The sequence below is a fragment of the Loxodonta africana genome, chromosome 3, assembly GCF_030014295.1.
Source record: "Loxodonta africana isolate mLoxAfr1 chromosome 3, mLoxAfr1.hap2, whole genome shotgun sequence".
In the NCBI taxonomy this organism is placed as follows: Eukaryota; Metazoa; Chordata; class Mammalia; order Proboscidea; family Elephantidae; genus Loxodonta; species Loxodonta africana.
Genome location: NC_087344.1, coordinates 20,391,725 through 20,412,125, shown reverse-complemented (window position 1 = coordinate 20,412,125; position 20,401 = coordinate 20,391,725). Strand labels below are relative to the sequence as shown.

The window sequence follows — 20,401 nt, the reverse complement described above, 5'->3', positions numbered from 1 at the left end:
CTCTTCTCCTTGCCCACCCTTCGGCCCCGCCCACTGTGCCCCGCCCCACCCCATCCCCTTCGGCCTCCGTGGCCCCTCCCCCCGGGACACACTTAGGCAGCTTCTCAGGAGGAGGTGAGTGTGCCCCAGGACTTGCTCTGGAAGCGGAGCTGCCACTGCCTAGCCGCTCTGCTCCAGGAATGGTGCCTGAGGGCTCCCCGCGATTCAGCTCCGGTAACTCCTGTCCGCTTCTGAACGGTCTCTTCCTTCCCCTGCCCCTCAGTTCCTGTCTAAGGTTGCCTTTTATGCTCAGGGCTCGGAGCTTGTCACAAATATACTGGTTTCATTGTTTTTCAGGTCTTTGTTGTAAAGAGGGCTGGATAGAAGCATCTTCCTATTCTGCCATCTTGGCTCCACCCCCTAAGGTTTCTTTTTAATTTCTTGATAATGTCTGTTTTTGCCTTAGAACGTGTTTACTTCTTAAAGATTATTTTTACCTTTTTTATTGTTGTGAAATTATACAAACCATTTGCAATTCAGCATCTTCACGTACACAGTTCAGTGACACCAATTACATCAATCATGTTGTGCAACTCTCACCAATATCCATTGCCAAATTTTCTGTCCTATAAACACAAACTCAATGCTTCCTAAACAGTGATGGACAAAATTTGTAACTTGCACATAATCCAATTTTTATCTTGTTGTTTATGCTTTTTCTGTCATATGTCAATACCCATTGCCAAATCCCTGTAATCTCTTCTATTTAAGAATGTTATGACTTTAGTTGTTATCTTTAGTTAGTTCAGTGATCATTTTGAGTTATTTGTATGACGTGAGGTAGAAGTTGAGCTTCCTTCTCTTGCATGTGGAATTCCAGTTTTCTTTGTGCCATTTGTTGAAGAGTGTCTTCTTTTCCCGTTGAATGTATTTGGCGTCCTTGTTGAAAATGAATTGACCAGATATGATTGGGTTTATTTGTAGAGTTTGAATTCCATTCTGTTGGTCTGTATGTCTATTCACATGCCGATAGCACACAGATTGGATTACTGCAGCTTTACAATTGTTTTGAAGTTGAGAAGTGTGAGTCATGTGACTTTGATCCGTGTGTTTGAAGATTATTTTGGCTATTCAGGGCCTCTAGCAATTCAAGGTGAACTTGAGGTTTGGCTTTTCCGTTAATGTAAAAAAATGCTTTTAGAATTTTCATCGGGCTTACACTGAATCTGTAGATGGATTTGGTAGAATTGCCATTTTGACAATATTAAGTCCTCCATTGCATGAAAACGGTATTCCTTTCCGTTTATTTAGGTCTTCTTGAATTTCTTTCAGCAGTAGTTTGTAGTTTTCAGTGTATAAGCTTTTGCCTGCTAAGTTCAATTTATTCGTCAGTATTTTCTTTTTTAGATGCTATTGGAAAAAGAGTGATGTTCTAGATTTCCGTTCTAATACGATTGTTTTGTTTTTTTGAGTGTATTTTCCTTGAAATTTGTTCCTTAGTTTTGTAGATTCACATCTATCATCAAATGTTGAAACTTTTCAGTTATCATTTCTTCAGGTATGATTTTTGTCACTTTCTCCCCCTCTTCTCCTTTGCGGGTAGCAGTGCTGGTCATGTGGATTGTGTCTAGATCTCATAGGCTTTGTTTACTTGTTTTTAGTTTTTTTTGCTCTTGAGACTCAGTAATTTCAATACCCCTTTTTTCAAATTTGTTGATAGTTTCTTCTTCTTTCTGAAATGTTTGCATTCTCTAGTAAATTTTTATTTCAGTGGTTGCACTATTGAGCTGCTGAATTTTTGTTGGTTTCTTTGTATACTTTCTATCTCTTTATTAATAGCCTCGTTTTCTTTTATAGTTTTCCTGATTTCCTTTAGATATTTCTCCATGTTTGGTTTTGGCTCTTTAGGCATATTTAAGACAGTCGTTTTGAAGTCTTTGTCTAGTAAGTGTGATGTGTGGACTGGAATGTTTTCTGTCAGTTTATTTTGTTCCTTTGAATGGAACAAATTTTCTTTTTCTTGTATGCGTTGTGATATTTTTTTTAAAGTGGACATTTTAATATTATAAAGTGGTAACCTGGAAATCAGATTATGCACCTTTCCCTTTTAATGTTTTTAAATTAAATTCTTGAAGGTTATTTTACTGTATTTGTTTAGTGACTTTTTGGAATGAATGTATTCTTGTTTATAGGTGGTCACTGAAACATCTGTTGTTTAGCTTGTGTTCAGCTAGAGTTTTCTTTTCACACTTTACGTTTATCACTGCACACTCTTCTTGCTTGCGTGGTTTCTGGGGAGGTCTGATGAATTCTAATCCTTGTTCCTTTATAGGTATACTGTTTTTGTTTCCTCTTGTTTATGTAAGTTTTTCCTCTTTGTGTAATTATCTGCACTTTCAATATCCTATTCCCAGATTTAGATGTTTTAGTATTTATCCTGCTTGGTGTTCTATGGGCTCCTCGATCTGTGATTTGGTGTCTGGCAACAATTTTAGATAATACTGTGCCATTAAAACTTCAAATATTTCCTGTATTCCTTTTTCTCTTCTGCTTCTGGTATTCTCTCTATGCATATGTTAGACTTTTTGGGATTGTCCCCCATTTCTTATTCTCTTTCACTCTTTTTTCTTTTCAATTTGACAAGTTTCCACTGACAAATGTTCAACCTTACTGATTCTTTGCTTAAACATGTGCAACCTACTGATAAGCCAATCAGTGCCGTTTTTCATTTGTGTTACTGTGTTTTTCATTTCTGATATTTTTTTGAGTATTTCTTTGAGTTTCAGTCTGTTCATTTTCATTACCCTTTTATTGTTGCATGTTGTCCACTTTTTACCCAGAGCCCTTATCATATTATCATAGCTATTTTAATTTCCTGGTCTAATATTTCTAACAAAGGTGCCATATCTGAGCCTTGTCCTGTTGTTTACCCAGTCTGTTCAGTCTGTGTGTGTTTCCACGTTTTTGTCAAGGCTATGCTTGATGAGGACTTCCTGGTGGTGTAGTGGTTAAGTGCTACGGGTGCTAACTAATTGGTTGGCTATTCGAATCCGCTAAGCGCTCCTTGAAATCGCTATTGGGCAGATCTACTCTGTCCCATAGGGTACTATGTGTCGGAATCGACTCGACGGCACTGGGTTTTGTTTTTTTTTTTTTGGTATGTTTGATGAGGACTGAAGTTAGGCAGTTTTCCCCCTACGTGGCATGTTAGATGGTGTTTGGTATTTCCCCTTCCTCAAGTCTATTAGGCTCTAAAAATTGGAAGTTGGTTAGGTTGGTTGAAAGGGTGGTAGAACCGTTTCCCTTAAGGGTAGACCGTTGTCAAGAACAAAGTAGTGTTTGCAGTTGGTTACTTTTTTTTTCCAACTGGAATTATGAGAGACTTTTTCTTACAGTTTGACAGTGAAAACCTAGTGAGTCTCCTTTATGAGAAATTCACCGAAGTGTGAAGGAACCATAAGGGTAGGCCCTGTGAAATTTCTCTCTCTCAGTTTCCAGGGATTAGTCAATTAGCATTGAAGTAAGGAGCCCTAGTGGCATAATAGTTAAGCACATGGCTGCTAACCAACAGGGTGTTGATTAAAACCAGCCAGCAACTCCATAGAAGAAAATACTTGGCTGTTTGCTTCCATAACGTTTCCAGCCTAGAGAATCCTATGGCGGTGTTCTACTCCGTCACATTGTGCTGCTATGAGTTGGAATCAACTCATCGGCACCTAATAACATATGATTCTAGGTCAGGAGGTGGAAGTAACGGTGGTGGCATTCTCTGTTCCCAGTAAGCAGGGATTCTTTGTAGTAGTGCATGTGTATCTCCAGCTTCTGGGATAGCAGATTGCTCTGTGAGTTCAGATCTGTGACAGAGCTAAGAAGAGTTGTTTCTTTTCAGGTTTTTCTTATTGTGAGCATGCAAGGGACATCCAAGTTCCTTTTATAGTGGAATGGAAAATGGAAATTCCCATCTAGTGTTTTTAGAGTGATTTTGAAATGAGAGGAGCTAAAAATACATAGAAAAAAGAAAGAAACAAAAAATCAAAACAAAACCCACAAATACTTCTCCTAGTCTGTGCAGATTGGCTCTGTGCTGGGGCACTCCTGAAACACTTATAGAGTGAGAAAAAGTGTAGGTCTTTCTCGGGTAGTTTCTGAACAGAAATTTTGCTCTAGGTATTTGTAGCCTGCTAAATTTCCCCAAACACACAGTTGCTTTTGAATATCCTGATTTTCCAAAGAAGTACTTCCCATTTTTGGCTTTTAGGCCTTAGGCTATCTATCGTATGTTTTGAGCATACTGTTTAGCCTGAGCCCTCTATGGGCTGTTAGTTCCTCTTGCAATCTTTCCTTATAAATGCCTGCCACCTTAGCAGCCTGGGTCGTAAGTTAGGTCAAAGAGACAAGGTCCTTGCATTAGTCCTTCAGGCATCCCCCAGAAAGATTAGAAGAGACACACACAATGATTTTCTGTACTCTAGCTGGAGCCAGGAACAGGGTCCCACCCTGGGATCAGAAGCAAGTGCTGCTACTATAAGATGACCACTGAGTTGGGGAGGAGATGGGGCAAGGGCAAGAAAAGAGACCACAAAGTTGCCTTACCTTTTTAAAGCCATCTTTTCCTTGATTCAGTATTTGCTGTGTTTTTGTCAACTGTTGACTCTTTTCAGGATACTCACAGGGTAGCAACACCTTCTAGGTTTCTTTTCCCCCTTTGGTGGGGTGAGAGCTTCATATAACATATCTCAGTGTCTTGCTGAACTTACCCACTTGATTGATTTTAACATTGCCCTTTGGTAGGGCTCTGAATGAGAGACTGGAACTCAGTAGGCCAGAATCCAAACGTGGCCACTTTCAGAGCCAGGATCACTGACAAGATCCAGCAGAGCTCTTCCAACCTCCACAGACTAACCCCCAAAATAAAACTGATTTTTGTCACTTTTTCATTTTCTTATTTTGTATTTTTTTTCTAGTTTTTATATGCTTTTTCTCATCTTTTTCTCCTTTTATTAAGTATTTATTTGCATGTTACTAGTTGCTGTTGAGTAGATAACAGTTCGCAGCAACACTAAACGTGCAAAGTAGAACTGTTTCACAGGGTTTTGAAGGTTGTGACCTTTCAGAGTCAGTTACGAGGCCTTACTTTGGAGATGCCACTGGGTGGGTTTGAACTACTAACCTTTTGGCTTGTCATCCAGGGCTTAACAATTTGTGCCACCCAGGGGCCTAGTTTTTATTTAGTCATCAGTTTTTACCACTTTGAATCCTGTATTGGGACCCATTGGCCCTAAGCCAAGTAAGACTTGACCCAAGTCCGAGATGATGCAGAGGCCTCTCGGCCATTTCTTCTGAGGAGGAGACCCATGTGTAAGACTACCAAATGCTCGAAAACCTCTGCAAAGGTACCTTCACCAAGGTGAAGTTGGCTAAAGCTCTTCTCACTGGGAATAAGGTGAGATCGTTAGGGAGACCCAGCAACCTCCTGCAGCATCCACAGACTATCCTGAGAGGTTAAAATTATGAAGGCTTTCATTCATACCTTTTCTTTATTCTGCCCTAGAACTCTTCCAGGGAGAAGAGTACGACGGACTTCCCAGTGGATAGGTGGAGCCTGGGAGTCATCTTGTATTTGTTGGTGAGTGAATCCCTGCCTTTTGGTGGAAATGCCTTCATGGAGCTGTGGGAGTGTTTACTGTGAAATTGTTTGAAGTCATCAAGAATGAGAACACACTCCACATAGTGATGGAATAAGTAAGTGGAGGGGAGGTGTTTCATCATGCAAGGGCTCATGGCAGGATGAGGGACAAAGGGGCTCAAGCCACCAAATTCTGCCAGATAGTGTCTGCAGTGCAGGATTGTCATAACAAGTGTATGGTTCAGAGGGGCCTGAAAAGAGAAAACCTACTATTAGATAAGAAAATGAGCAGCAAACTTTCAGGTCTTGACCTTGGAAATGAATTCAGCCTGGGCAACAAGCTGTATACCTCCTGTGGCAGTCTCCCTTCCTATATTCTGCCCTAGAACTCTTCAGGGAGAAAAGTATGACAGACACCCCCAGTGGATGTGTTGAGCCTGGGAGTCATTTTGTATTTGTTGGTAGGTGGATCCCTGCCTTTTGTTGGAAATACCTTCGTGATACTATGGCAGGAGGTAGTGAAGGGACTTTCCCTTCCATATGACTATGCAGTATGAATACCTGCTGATCAAAATTTTCATTCATGACCCTAGTGAGAGAGGTACTTCAGAGGCAATTCTGACACATCCGTGGATGATGGTGGGTCATGAAGAACAAAAGCTGTATGTGGAGCCACACCCAGATTACAGTGACCCTCAGTGGATTGAGGTGATGTGTTACACATGGTGAGAGATTCAGTGCTTATTGATGATGCCAAAGTACAGTGTTGTGATAGTCATCTATTTGCTCCTGGTCGTAAAACACCTGAGACAGAGGGCCATAGCAGCCTGCAGTGGATCTTCATCCCATGGTGTACAGTGTACCCTCTTGTGCTAACCCAAGCAGAGGAGGTAGAGCGAGCCTGCCATTCCAGCTCTCTTAGTCTTCTAGCGCTGCTGTAATAGAAATACCACAAGTGGATGGCTTTAACAAAGAGAAATTTATTTGTTCGCAGTACAATAGGCGAAAAGTCCAAATTCAGGGTGTCAGCTCCAGGGGAAGGCTTTCTTTCTCTGTTGGTTTTCTCATCAGTTTTCCCCTGATAGAGGAGCATCTCAGGTGCAGGGACACCAGGTCCAAAGCATGAGCTTCGCTCTTGTTGCTGCTTTATTAGGGGTATGAGGTCCCCAACTCTCTGCTTGGTTCCCTTTCCTTTTTATCTCTTGAGACGTAAGAGGTGGTACAGACCGCACCCCAGGGTAACTGCTTTTACATTGGATGAGGGGTGTGACCTGGGTAAGGATGGCATTACCATCCCATCCTAATCCTCTTTAACATAAAATTACAATCTCAGAATGGAGGACAATCACAAGATACAGGGAATCATAACCCAGCTAAAGTGATGCACACTTTTGGGGGGAGACATAATTTAGTCCATGAGGCGTACCTAAAATTCCTCTTGCAATTATGCCAAAAAATGTGCGGCCTGAGGAGGACCAGGGGTCAGGGCAGAAGAGCAGAAGCATAAGAACAACCCATCCTGGAGAGAAAGAAGGCCAGTCCTGTGCCCTCTGTGAACAGCAATGTTTTCACAAACAAACACGGAATTGACCATTCCAGAAATTAAGGGAAGACCACCTTGGCCAGGGCAACATCCACAATGCTTTGGACAGTCTATCTGATTCAGGATCAGGGGCCTCCATGGCATCTACCTGTACCTCAGTCTCTCCACCCCAGTCCTACATATACCACGAATCCAGGACAGACTCGGTGCAGCCCAACCAGGACTCTGGAGTGTGCTCCAGGGTGAGCAACAGTGACGTGCTGCAGTTTAGAACATCTTCCCAGTGTGTCTGTGAGGCTTCCTCCTCATCCCACACCATGAGCAGCAGTGGTGGAGCTCAGAAGGAACTGGTTTCCTCCAGGGAGTGTGAAAACTAAGCTCTTTGCATGCTGAGAAGCTGCAAGAGATTCCTGACCAGCCGAGTTTGCCTCAGATTGTGAGCCCAGCCTCTCCCTCTGTCAGCAGCGAGGGATGGCAGGGGGCCACTGAGATTTGTTCAGTGTTATTTGCAGGATTACATGTCTTGGTTTGCCAGCTCAGCGCCACATATTTCTAACTCAGTACAAATAGTAAGAAGGAAAAGGAGGAGATATTGGGAATGATGTAGAATTTGGTAATGGGGGTCCATCCATTTAGCAGGACAATAAATTGAGAAATGACTCTGGACAGGCTTAAGTGATTGGAACTCAGTATTTGGAGCGCCCCCGCATCACTTTGGCAAGCTCTTGCTCTTTCTTAAGCTGCACTACATATTTTTCACAATGTAAATCCTGTCAACCATAGGCCCTTAGAAGTATTGACCTATTTTCCTACTAATTATAATGCTCTCTCTCCCCCACCAGTACAAGCCCTTTTCCTGAGGCAGAAATGAATCCCACTAACTAAGTGATCAAGGGCAGTGGTCACTCATCAGTACATGCAAGGAAGGTAAAGTATATGGTATAAATTAGGTGGACCAAAGCATGTCTCAAAAAATCAGGAACTACAACTAGCTTGGAAGTTCTTCCCTAATGTAACCTTCTCACACTGTCAAAACACAAGTTTCTTTTTTTTTTTTTTAAATAACACTCAGTATTTTGTATGTCCTATAGGAATTGTAATTGTGGCTGTGCCCCCAGTAATCAGGCATGGCTGCTGGGGGGTTATAGCAAAGCAATTTCTTATGGAAAATGGATTTAATCCCATGGAGCTATCTAAGCACTCTTCACGTGGGAGAGTCTAACCAAATTGACAACTACCTGCTTCCAGTGTGTGCTAGGCCTACCAAAACCATTAATACGGAAATATTTGTTGGAAACTGATACCCAGTGTTAAAAAATATAGACATGTCACTGTACAGGAGACAGAGCCAACCATGAAAAGCTGAGAAGCAAGGTCAATTTGGGCAAAATTTATTGGCATGCCACCTCCAAGGCTACTAAAGTTCTATAAATGGGTGTGCTAGAAAAATTTCTCCTAGGGTGGAGACGATAGGGCAGGTGGTCTCCCTCTGAAAACAATAAACAGGTTCAGAAAAGGATCCAATGTATAATAGAATTGATGCCTATTCTTGAAATACTTAGGCCCACTTGAAAGTCTTCCATGTTGAGTTTCGCATGGCCCAGGATCTAATTTGATGGCTAAACTCCAGATTTTTCCCCAAGGAAGAACATATGATGTCATTCCACAACTCGCCTGGTCTTCGGTCATTAGTGTTCAGTCAGTGAATGTATTCTTGAGATGGTCTCTAAATTCAGGTGGGACAAGCTCAAGGTCATACTTTGGCTCTTGTGGACTTGGTCTGATTTTCTTCAGCTTCAAGATGTTTCAGAAATAGACTGGAGGCCTTTCTTTCAAGTCATCTGTGTGTGGAGTTAAACCGACAACTTTCTGGTTTGCTGTTCAGTGCATCCCAAGGGACTCCAGAGAGATCTCGATGGCCGTGTTAGTGAATCAAGTGGCTTTCCCCATTACAAGCTTTCCTTTGTCTGTCTGAACGGATGAATTTGGGAGTGTTTGTTTTGTTTTCATGAATTCTTTGCTTCATGTTTGCTGCAGCGGATCTGTAGGAATCTGAGAGCAAAGACGAGGTGGAAGTGCTTAAACCTGGAGAGGCCAAGCTGTTGTCGCTGAAGTTTACGTGGAGGAACCAGCTCCATGGAGCCCAACGAGATGATGTGGAAGATCTGCCAAGTGTGCGATGCCAACAGCTGCGAGTGGGATGTCTCCCGGGCATATGTGTTGCTGTGCACACGTGACGTGCAGGCCAAGAGGACTTTGTGCAGTGGAGGATGAAGGTATGCACACTGCCTTGATGATTGCTCAACAGGGTTCAAGTGAAGTGAATTTCGGGCACCTTTTTTAGGTGGGTTTTCCGAACATTGCCTTCAAAATTACAGAGGAGCTTAAACCTTGGAACTCCTGTTTTCTCTCAGGCAGCTGCTGCCCCCATTTTAAAGTGCAAGGTCACTGGTGATTTTTGAGACAATGTTATTGAAGGCCTCAGAGGTCCCTGAAATTCTCTTCACTTTTACCCCATTGAGAGTCCTCCGAGGCAGGGTGCACACCTCCATCCTCCACTGAGTGAAGTCCTGTTGTCCTGGTGTGCCATTCATACACAGCAGTGTATATTTGTGTGTGAGATCCCAGTCACAGCCATTGGCATCCAACACTTGACAGATCTCCTGCAGCATCTCGTCGGGCTCCAAGGAACTGGTGATCTTCATCCTCCAGGTAAATTTGAGAGAGCGTGGTTTGGCCTGTTGAGGTTTGATCATTTGTGCAGCTTTGCTGTCCGATGCTTTGTGGTCCTTTTTGTCATATGTAAAACAAAGGCATCTTCTCATGAGCTTAAAGAACCTCCCAGTGGCCCGCTTCCAGCCCTGGCTGCTGACAGAGGAAGAGGCTGGACTCACAGTCTGGGGCAAACTCGGCTGGTCAGGTAACTCATGCACCTGCTCCTCAGAGGAAGAGGCTAGACTCACAGTCTGGGGCAAACTCGGCTGGTCAGGTAACTCATGCACCTGCTCCTCATTTACGGAGCTTAGTTTTGACATTCCCTGGGTAAAACTGGTTTTCTCCGGGGCCCCGGCACTCTCGTTGATGGTGTAGGCTGAGGAGGAAGGCACAGAAACACACTGGGGTGGTGTGATGGGCTGTGGCACCTCACTGTTTCTCCCCTTGGCATACAGGTCAGAGTCCTGGTTGGGCTGTGCCCAGGCTGTGGTAGATTGCTGCCGCAGGTGGGCCAGGGCCAGGGAGAATGATGGAGAAGTAGACACCATGGAGGTCCCCATCCCTCCCTCAGAGAGAGTGTTCAAAGCATCGCGGATGTAGTAACCAAAGGTGGGAATGGTGGGCTCGGTGTAACTACGCTGTTTGGGTTTAGGACAGACGGTAGGAGGCACTTCATGGGATGAGGAAGGAGTGTGGCTATCGGTGCAATGGGCTTCAGCCTGGGGTTCCAGGGTGCTGGTGTGGCTGTCAATCTCATATGTGTCGTGACGCAGGATCAGATAGGTGGCGTTCGCATCATTGTAATTGTGGTTCAACAGTGAGTCATGAATGTCTTCCTGCACGTAACCCGTGTTCACTGTCACCTCAGTGTGCCAGTGGTTATCGTAGTCTGGGAGTGGCTGCACATAGAGCTTTTGTTTTTCTTCATGGCTCACCTTCATCCATGGATGTGCCAGGATGTCCTCTAACGTGGCTCTCTTTCTTGGGTCACGAATGAAAATTTTACTGAGCAGGTGTTGACACTGGCTAGACATGTGGAAGGGAACGTGATATTGTCCCTGCAGCACCTGCTCTCGCAGCTTCGTCAAGGTCTTCCCACGAAAAGGCAGAGATCCAGTTACCATGAAGTATAGGATGACTCCCAGGCTCCACACATCCACTGGGGGTCCGTCATACTTTTCTCCCTGAAGGAGTTCTGGGGCAGAATAAGGGGGAGTGCCACAGAAGGTATCCAGCTTGCTCCCTGGGGTGAATTCAGTTCCTAAACCAAAGTCTGCAAGTTTGATGTTCATTCGCTTGTCCAATAGTAGGTTTTCTGTTTTCAGATCCCTATGAACAATACTCTTGTCGTGGCAGTACTTCACCGCTGACACTATTTGTTGGAATTTCGTTTGGGCCTCTTTTTCGCTCATGAAGCCATGATTCACTAGGTGGTAAAAGAGGTCCCTTCCACTTGCATACTCCATGACTATATAGAGGGCGTGCTCATTCTCTATGACTTCAAACAGCTTTACAATATTTGGATGATGGAGATCCTTCATAATTTCTATCTCTCTGTATAGTCTGTGGAGGTCGGAGGACGTGTGCTGGATCTTGTCAATTATTTTAATGGCTACCTCTTGGCCGGTGATGATGTGCTGGGCCAGCTTGACCTTGGCAGATGCCCCCTTGCCGATGGTTCTGAGGAGGTGGTAGCGTCCCACATGAGTTTCCTCCACAGCAGAGAAGGCTAAGTGGCTCTGCAGCATGTTGGCTATGGTGCGAAGGCGTAGCGGGCTTTGGGATAAGAGGTGCCCTGGTGGTAGGATTAAAAACTTAAAAACCCAAAACCCTAAAAAGTGGTGACTAAAAACTTAATGAAATATGGAAAAAATGAGAAAAAGTTAAAATATAATCAAAAAGGTAAAATGAGAAAAGAGGAAGTAAAATTTTAAAAACTGATAAAAATAAGATAAATTGTATATATAAACAAAACAAGAAATCAATGAGAAAGATTCAAAAAAGGAATAAATAACATGAGGATAAGAAAAAATACAAAATAAAACAATAATAGTAAGATGATAAAAAAATTAACAAGTACATAGAAAAAAAGAAAAATTGAGGATGTAAAGGAAGAATAAAATGAAAAACGAATGAATGCAAATGAGGAAAAACAAAGAGAAAATAAGAATAGCTGGCGAGGAAATAGAAAAACCACAATTTAAAGAGAAAACAAGCCAAGTTTGGTCACGATGTCTCAGGTCACTGAAGGAGCTTCCTGAGCCAGAAAGACCACAAACCTAGGTTTCCAGGGACTTATATAGGGGCTTGGAGTTCCAAAGAATTGGCTCCTTATGAGGTCACCACAAGAAATGGACCAATAAAAACGGGGGGTAATTGACTGTGCTTTTTGCTCTCAGGGATTCTTTACTCATTTTTTTTAGAAGAAAAATGTGTGTGTGTGTGTGTGTGTGTGTGTGTGTGTGTGTAGAGCGAGAATTCCACAGAGCTTTTCTTTCCTTTTTATTGATCTTCATGTTATTTTTTTTATTGTGTTGCAAATATACATAATAAAACACGCCATTTCAACAATTTCTACATGTGCATTTGTTACATTGCTTATATTCAAGCTGTGCAAGCATTTCACGGTTTATGTTCCAAATCATTCCACTACCTTTCACATAAACTCAATGATCCTAATCAAAAACTCTTCCTTCCCCCTCCCTGTCACCCCTGGTAACCACTAATAAGCTTTGTTTTGTGTATATTTGCTTCTGCCCTATAAGTGAGATCAGAATGCATCTCTCCTTTTCTGACTGACTGACTTTTCTCAGCTTGGTGTTTTCAGGCTTCATCCATGTTGTCGTATGCATCAAGACTTCATTTTTGGGAGTGTGTGTAATATTCCATTGGAAGTCCCTGGCTTGCACCAACAGTTAATTGCTCATCTACTAGTTTGGGGGTTCAAACCCACCCAGAGACTTCTCAGAAGACATTCCCGGTGATCTCCTTCTGAAAGGTCAGAGCCTTGAAAACCCTGTGGAGTTGTGTGTACGTACCAAAGTTTGTGTATCCATTCACCTGCTGATGGACATATTGGCTGTGTTCATCTTTTGCTTCTTGTGAAAAGTGCTGCAGTGAAAAGTTGTATATAGATTTCCGCTTGCGTTCCTGCCTTGCATAGTGGCTGTTGTTGTTATTAGATGCTGTCGAGTTGATTCTGACTCATAGTGACCCTAGGTACAACACAACAAAACACTTCCTGGTTCTGCCCCATCATCAAAATTGTTGCTGTGTTTGAGCCCATTGTTGCAGCCACTGTGTCAGTCTGTCTTGTCAAGGTCTTCCTCTTTCTCCCTAACCCTCTACTTCACTAAGTGTCTTAGTTATCTAGTGCTGCTATAAGTGCAATACCACAAGTGGATGGCTTTAACAAAGAAATTTATTCTCTCCCAGTCTACGAGGCTAGAAGTCTGAATTCAGGGTGCCAACTCCCTGGCAATGCTTTCTATCTTTGTTGTTTCTGGGAGAAGGTCCTTGTCATGAATCATTTTCTCCTGGCCTAGGAGCTTCTCAGCACAGTGACCGTAGGTCCAAAGAATGTGCTCTGCTCCTGGCACATCTTTCTTGGTGGCATGAGGTACTTATATCTCTCTGATTACATTTCTCTCCTTTTATCTCTTGGAAGATAAAAGGTGATAGAGGTCACACCCCAGGGAACCTTCCCTTCCATCGGATCTGGGCTGTGACTTTCGTAAACGCGTTTTATCCCTTTCTATTCAGTCCATGACATTCCACCTTGTTGTTGTTGTTGTTAGGTGCCGTCGAGTCGGTTGTGACGCATAGCGACCCTACGCACAACAGAACGAAACACTTCCCGGCCCTGCGCCATCCTTAGAATCGTTGTTATGCTGGAGCTCATTGTTGCAGCCACTGTGTCAGTCCAGCTCCTTGAGGGTCTTCCTCTTTTCCGGTGACCCTGTACTCTGCCAAGCATGATATCCCTCTCCAGGGACTGATCCTCCCTGACAATGTGTCCAAATTACGTAAGACGCATTCTCGCCATCCTTGCCTCAAAGGAGCATTCTGTCCGCACTTCTTCCAGGACAGATTTGTTCATTCTTTTGGCAGTCCCTGGTATATTCAATATTCTTCACCAACACCAGAATTCAAAGGCGTCAATTCTTCTTTGGTCTTCCTTATTCATTGTCCAGCTTTCACACCCGTATAATGTCATTGAAAATACCATGGTCTGAGCCAGGTGCACCTTAGTCTTCAGGGTGACATCTTCATCTTCAGCACTTCGAAGGGGTCCTTAGCAGCAGATTTGCCCAATGCAATGTGTCTTTTGATTTCTTGACTGCTGCTTGAATGGCTGTTAATTGTGGATCCAAGTAAAATGAAATCCTTGACAACTTCAATCTTTTCTCCGTTTATCACGATGTTGCTCATTGGTCCAGTTGTGAGGATTTTTGTTTTCTTTATGTTGAGGTGCAATCCATACTGAAGGCTGTGGTCTTTGATCTTCATCAGTAAGTGCTTCAAGTCCTCTTCACTTTCAGCAAGCAAGGTTGTGTCATCTGCATCACGCAGGTTGTTAATGAGCCTTCCTCCAATCCTGGTGCCCTGTTTTTGTTCATATAGTCCAGCTTCTTGTATTATTTGCTCAACATAGAGATTGAATAGGTATGGTGAAAGAATAGAACCCTGACGCACACCTTTCTTGACTTTAAACCAATCAGTATCCCCTTGTTCCATCTTAACAACTGCTTCTTGATCTATGTAAAGGTTCCTCAAGAGCACAATTAAGCGTTCTGGAATTCCCATTCTTTGCAGTGTTATCCATAGTTTGTTATGATCCACACAGTCGAATGCCTTTGCATAGTCTATAAAACACAGGTAAACATCCTTCTGGTGTTCTCTGCTTTCAGCCAGGATCCATCTGACATCAGCAATGATATTCCTGGTTCCATGTCCTCTTCTGAAACCGGCCTGAATTTCTGGCAGTTCCCTGTCGATATACTGCTGTAGCCGTTTTTGAATGATCTTCGGCAAAATTTAGCTTCCTTGTGATATCGATACTGTTCTATAATTTCCACATTCAGTTGGATCACCTTTTTTGGGAATAGGCATAAATATGGATCTCTCTTTTTTTTGTTTTTCCAGTCAGTTGGCCAGGAAGCTGTCTTCCCTATTTCTTGGCATAAACGAGTGAGCACGTCCAGCGCTGCATCTGTTTGTTGAAACATCTCAATTGATATTCCATCAATTCCTGGAGCCTCGTTTTTTGCCAATGCCTTCAGAGCAGCTTGGACTTCTTCCTTCAGTACCGTCGGTTCCTGATCATATGCCACCTCTTGAAATGGTTGACTATCAACTAATTCTTTTTGGTATAATGACTCTGTGTATTCCTTCCATCTTCTTTCGATGCTTCCTGCATCGTTTAATATTTTCCCCATGGAATCCTTCACTATTGCAACTCGAGGTTTGAAATTTTTCTTCAGTTCTTTCACCTTGAGAAACGCCGAGTGTGTTCTTCCCTTTTGGTTTTCCATCTGCAGCTCTTTGCACGTGTCATTATAATACTTTGTCTTCTGGAGAGGCGCTTTGAAATCTTCTGTTCAGTTCTTTTACTTCATCAATTCTTCCTTTTGCTTTAGCTGCTCGAAGTTCAAGAGCAAGTTTCAGAGTCTCCTCTGACATCCATCTTGGTCTTTTCTTTCTTTCCTGTCTTTTCAATGACCTCTTGCTTTCTTCATGGATGATGTCCTTGATGTCATTCCACAACTCGTCTGGTCTGCAGTTAGCAGTGTTCACTGCGTCAAATCTATTTTTGAGATGGTCTCTAAATTCAGGTAGGATATAGTCAAGGTCATATTTTGGCTCTCGTGGACTTGCTCTGAGTTTCTTCAGTTTTAGCATAAACTTGCATATGAGCAATTGATGGTCTATTCCACACTTGGCCCCTGGCCTTGTTCCGACTGATGAGATAGAGCTTTTCCATCGTGTCTTTTCACAGATGTAGTGAATTTGATTTCTGTGTTTTCCATCTGGTGAGGTCCGTGTGTATAGTTGCCGTTTATGTTGGTGAAAGAAGGTATTTGCAATGAAGAAGTCATTGGTCTTGCAAAATTCTATCATTCGATCTCTGGCATTGTTTCTATCACCAAGGCCATATTTTCCAACTGCTGATCCTTCTTCTTTGTTTCCAACTTTCGCATTCCAATTGCCAGTAATTCTCAATGCATCTTGACTGCATTTTCGATCAATTTCATACTGTAGCAGCTGATAAAAATCTTCTCTTTCTTCATCTTTGGCCCTAGTGGTTGGTGCGTACATTTGAATAATAGTCATATTAACTGATCTTGCTTGTGGACGTATGAACGTTATCCTATCAGTGACAGTGTTGTACTTCAGGATAGGTCTTGAAACGTTCTTTTTGATGATGAATGCAACACCATTCCTCTTCGAGTTGTCATTCCCAGCATAGTAGAGTATATGATTGTCCGATTCAAAATGGCCACTGCTAGTCTATTTCAGCTCACTAATGCCTAGGATGTCGATGTTTATGCGTTCCATTTCATTTTTGATGATTTCCAATTGTCCTAGATTCATAGGTCATACATTCCAGGTTCCGATTATTCATGGATGTTTGCAGGTGTTTCTTCTCATTTTGAGTTGTGCCACATCAGCAAATGAAGGTCCCGAAAGCTTTACTCCATCCACATCGTTAAGGTCGACTGTACTTTGAGGAGGCAGCTCTTCCCCAGTCATCTTTTGAGTGCCTTCCAACCTGAGGGGCTCATTTCCAGGCAGTATATCAGACAGTGTTCCAGTGCTATTCCTAAGGTTTTCACTGGCTCATGTTTTTCAGAAGTAGACTCTAGGGTCCTTGTTCCTAGTCTGTCTTAGTCTGGAAGCTCAGCTGAAACCTGTCCTCCATGGGCAACCCTGCTGGTATCTGAATCCCGGTGGCATAGCTTCCAGCATCACAGCAACACACAAGCACCCACAGTACGACAAACTGAGAGACACGGGGGGTTCCAGCTGTAGACCCCCAAAATTCGTGTCCTTGCCACATGTAAAACACTTTCACCCCATTATATCATCCCAAAAGTCTTAACTCCACGTCCAGATTCTTTCCTGGGGCAGAATTTCTCTTCATCTGTGAAATCTAGAAGTTTTTTGCTTCCAAAGTACAAGAATCGAACAGGCACAAGGTAGACCTTTCCATTAGAAATGGTAGAAATTGGAGGGAATGAGGGGATAGGGGTCATCACCAGCAATTTACATTACCTCTCAAGGGTTGAAAATAGCCCTCTGTTCTGAGAGACCATCGGGGCAATGGCCCTGCCCTCCAGATGCTAAGTGCTGGCTACAATCTCTGGATTCTGGCTGAAGGCCCTTAGGACTTGAACTTCAGTTCTTCCTCCCAGGCCCACTGGAACAGCAACTCTGTTCCATCAGCTTCGGGCAGCCCCATTCTCCTAGTCCATCTGAGTGGCGACTCTATCCATTCGGCCTTAGCTGGGCCCATTCTTCTGCCTGTTGAGCGTGGCAGCCCTGCCCCCTCAGCTTTGGTCAGTGTATGTGGCCCAATCCTTTAGCAAAATATTACTGTCATGTGATGTTAATGACACTGTTTGATAATTTCCACATTCTGTTGGATCACCATTCTTTGGGATGGGCGCATATATCTCTTCCAGTTGGTTGGGCAGTTAGCTTACATCCAAATTTCTTGCCATAGATGCATGAGTACCTCCATTGCTGCATCCATTTGTTGAAACATCTCAACTAGTGTTTAATTCCTAGAGCCTTGTTTTTCACCAATGTTTTCAGTGTAGCCTATGTTTGAGGCCATTGTTGATGCCACTGTGTCAGTCCATCTTGTTGAGGCTCTTCCTCTGTTTTGCTGACCTTGTCCTTTACCAAACGTAATGTCCAGGAGGATTGGTCTCTCTTGGTAACATGTCTAAAGTAAGTGAGGTGAAGTTTTCCCATCCGCCCTCCAAGGAGCATTCTGGCCATACTTCTTGTAAGACCTATTGGTTTATTTCGGCAGTCTGTGGTATATTATTCAATATTCTTTGCCAACACTATCATTTAGGTGTTTGGAAAGACTCTAAGGATCCCTGGTGATGCAGTAGTGAAGCACTGAGCTGCTACGGAAAAGGTCGGTGGTTTGAACCCACCAGCCCCTCCATGGAATAAAGACGTGGCAGTTTGCTTTCATAAAGATGAAAGCCTCAGAAACCCTGTGGGGCAGTTTTCTGTCCTGTAATGTCACTATGAGTTGGAATTGATAGCTATGGGTAAAGACTTTTACTCTGTGAGATTAAGGTGAGAGTAAGAGATGAGCCAAGCTCAGATTTCAGCCAGTCCAAATTGGAGTCCAAAGCCAAGCCACCCCTGCCAAAGCAGTGTGTGGGAAAGGAACCCAAGACTGTGTCGGGTTTGGATTTGGGCGAGGATGTGGAGTCTGACCTGCAATTAGATTCTGCAGGTGTGGAGGCACAAGGACTAGTTAGAGTGAGGGCATATAGAGGTCAATTTATTAATGGAGTGTTAGCTCATGCCCGTCTCACAGTGGGTCTAGTGGGTCCCCAAACCCGTACTGTAGTGATTTCCCCAGATCCAGAATGTGTAATTGGAGTAGTCATACTCAGCAAGTGGCAGAACCCACACGTTGGCTCCCTGACATGTGGAGCAAAGGATATTATGGTAGGAATGGCTAAGCAGAAGGCATTAGAACTGCCCCTACCTAGGAAAATAGGAAACCAAAAGCAATACTGCATTCCTGGAGGGATTGGAGAGATTATTGCCACCATCATGGACTTGAAGGATCCAGGGGTGTTGATTCCCACCACATCTGTATTCAACTTGCGTATGTGGCCCATGAAAAAACGGGTGGATCTTGGAGAATGACAGTGGATTATTGAAAACTTAACCAGGTGGTGACTGCTATTGCAGCTGCTGTTCCAGATGTGGTTTCATTGCTTTAGCAAATTAAATATATCTCCTGGTACCTCGTATGGACCTGTTGATGTGTGTAATGCCTTTTTCTCCATACCTGTTTCAAAGGACCTCCAGAAGCCATTTGCCTTAAGCTGGCAAGGTCAGCAGTACACCTTTACTCTTCTGCCTCGGGGGTGTATCAACTGTCCAGCCTTATGTCATAATTTAGTCTGAAGGGATCTCTTTACCACCAAGGAAGAAGAAACAGAAGAGGAGCGCCTACTTTGGACCCAGGGTCCCTCCACTGAGAAGCTCCTGGACCCAGGGTAAGATTGATGACAAGGACTTTCCCGTAGACCCTTCCCTTGGAGCTAGTCCCTGAATTTAGTCTTCTAGCCTTTTCAACTGTGAGAGAATAAATTTCTTTTTGTTAAAGACATCTTCTTGTGGTATTTTTGTAGTAGCAGTCACCACCTGGTTAAGTTTTCAATAATCCACTGTCATTCTCCAAGATCCACCCGTTTTTTCATGGCATCTATGGCAGAATTCTAAAGCCAAGCTTCTTTGAGTAGACTGTTTACACAGCTACAGGTCTCCTGTTGCTGTATTTATCATCTTTGGTTGTTAAAAATTTGCAGTGCTATTAAATCTTACTGCTAAGTTTTCTAAACACAAGTTAAAATGTTAATGTTGGAAATTTTTTATAATTCCATTGGCATATATATTTTATTACCACGGCAATTCTGAGACTCAAAATATTTTTTATCGTACTAGCTTTATGTGTAGTATTTGGGGGAAGAATTAAGAGAACTGAGAATTTCGAAATGAGTAGTCCAAAGCATGAGATCGCAAACGCTGTCATGAACTGGGGTTTGAGCCATAAGACAGAAAAAGAAACAGTGAATGAATATTCACGTTCTCTTCTCCTCCTGCAGGAAGTCTGACATTGGCCTGCATCTTGCCACATCCATCTTGACCTCTCTGTGTGTTCACTTCTTCACACTCTAAACAGCATAGAGAGATAGTATTAAATCAAATGACTCCCGTGTTTACAATCCTTTCATGAATTCCCATTAGTTTTAGGAGAAGTTCCAAATTCTGAATGCAGCCTATTCAGTCTTCCATTATCTGGCGCCTAAAACTTCAGTTATTACTTTCCCTGTTTCACTCTCTGGACTGCAATCATAAGGAAACTGCAAATACCCTGTCGTCTCTACTGTTCCATTCATCCTAAATTGTCCCTCTCCAGCCCCGACTGCTAACTAGATTTTACCAATCTTTCAGGTCTCTGATCAAATGTAACTTCTTCAGAAAGTATACTTCCGGGCCATTACTGTTCTTCCTCACGGCATCTGGGATTCTCTTTATACTCCGTATCTCATGTCATATAATTATTTGTGCAACGATGTAGAGGTTTCCTGTGGTGTTTTTTTTAATAGGGCTACCGCGCCTACAGATGCATTGTCATAGGCCCGTTTGTGATCTACGCAGCTTGTTGCCTCAGCATTCATTAATCCCTTCTAGCTACCCTCCCGCCCAGCTCCTCACATGGCCATTCCTATCTTGTCACTTGGTCTGTCGACAGTTGTAGTGTCCACCCTCCC

At 43.2% G+C, this 20,401-nt stretch overlaps 1 protein-coding gene across 1 annotated transcript; it reads right to left on the bottom strand.

The window, feature by feature from the left end:
* Nucleotides 1–8,238: 8,238 nt before the first annotated feature.
* Nucleotides 8,239–19,789, bottom strand: LOC135230650 (serine/threonine-protein kinase MARK2-like). The gene has a single exon (XM_064280592.1). The coding sequence runs from the start codon at nucleotides 11,609–11,611 to the stop codon at nucleotides 9,581–9,583; it is 2,031 nt and encodes a 676-aa protein (XP_064136662.1). The 5' UTR covers nucleotides 11,612–19,789; the 3' UTR covers nucleotides 8,239–9,580.
* Nucleotides 19,790–20,401: the final 612 nt, after the last annotated feature.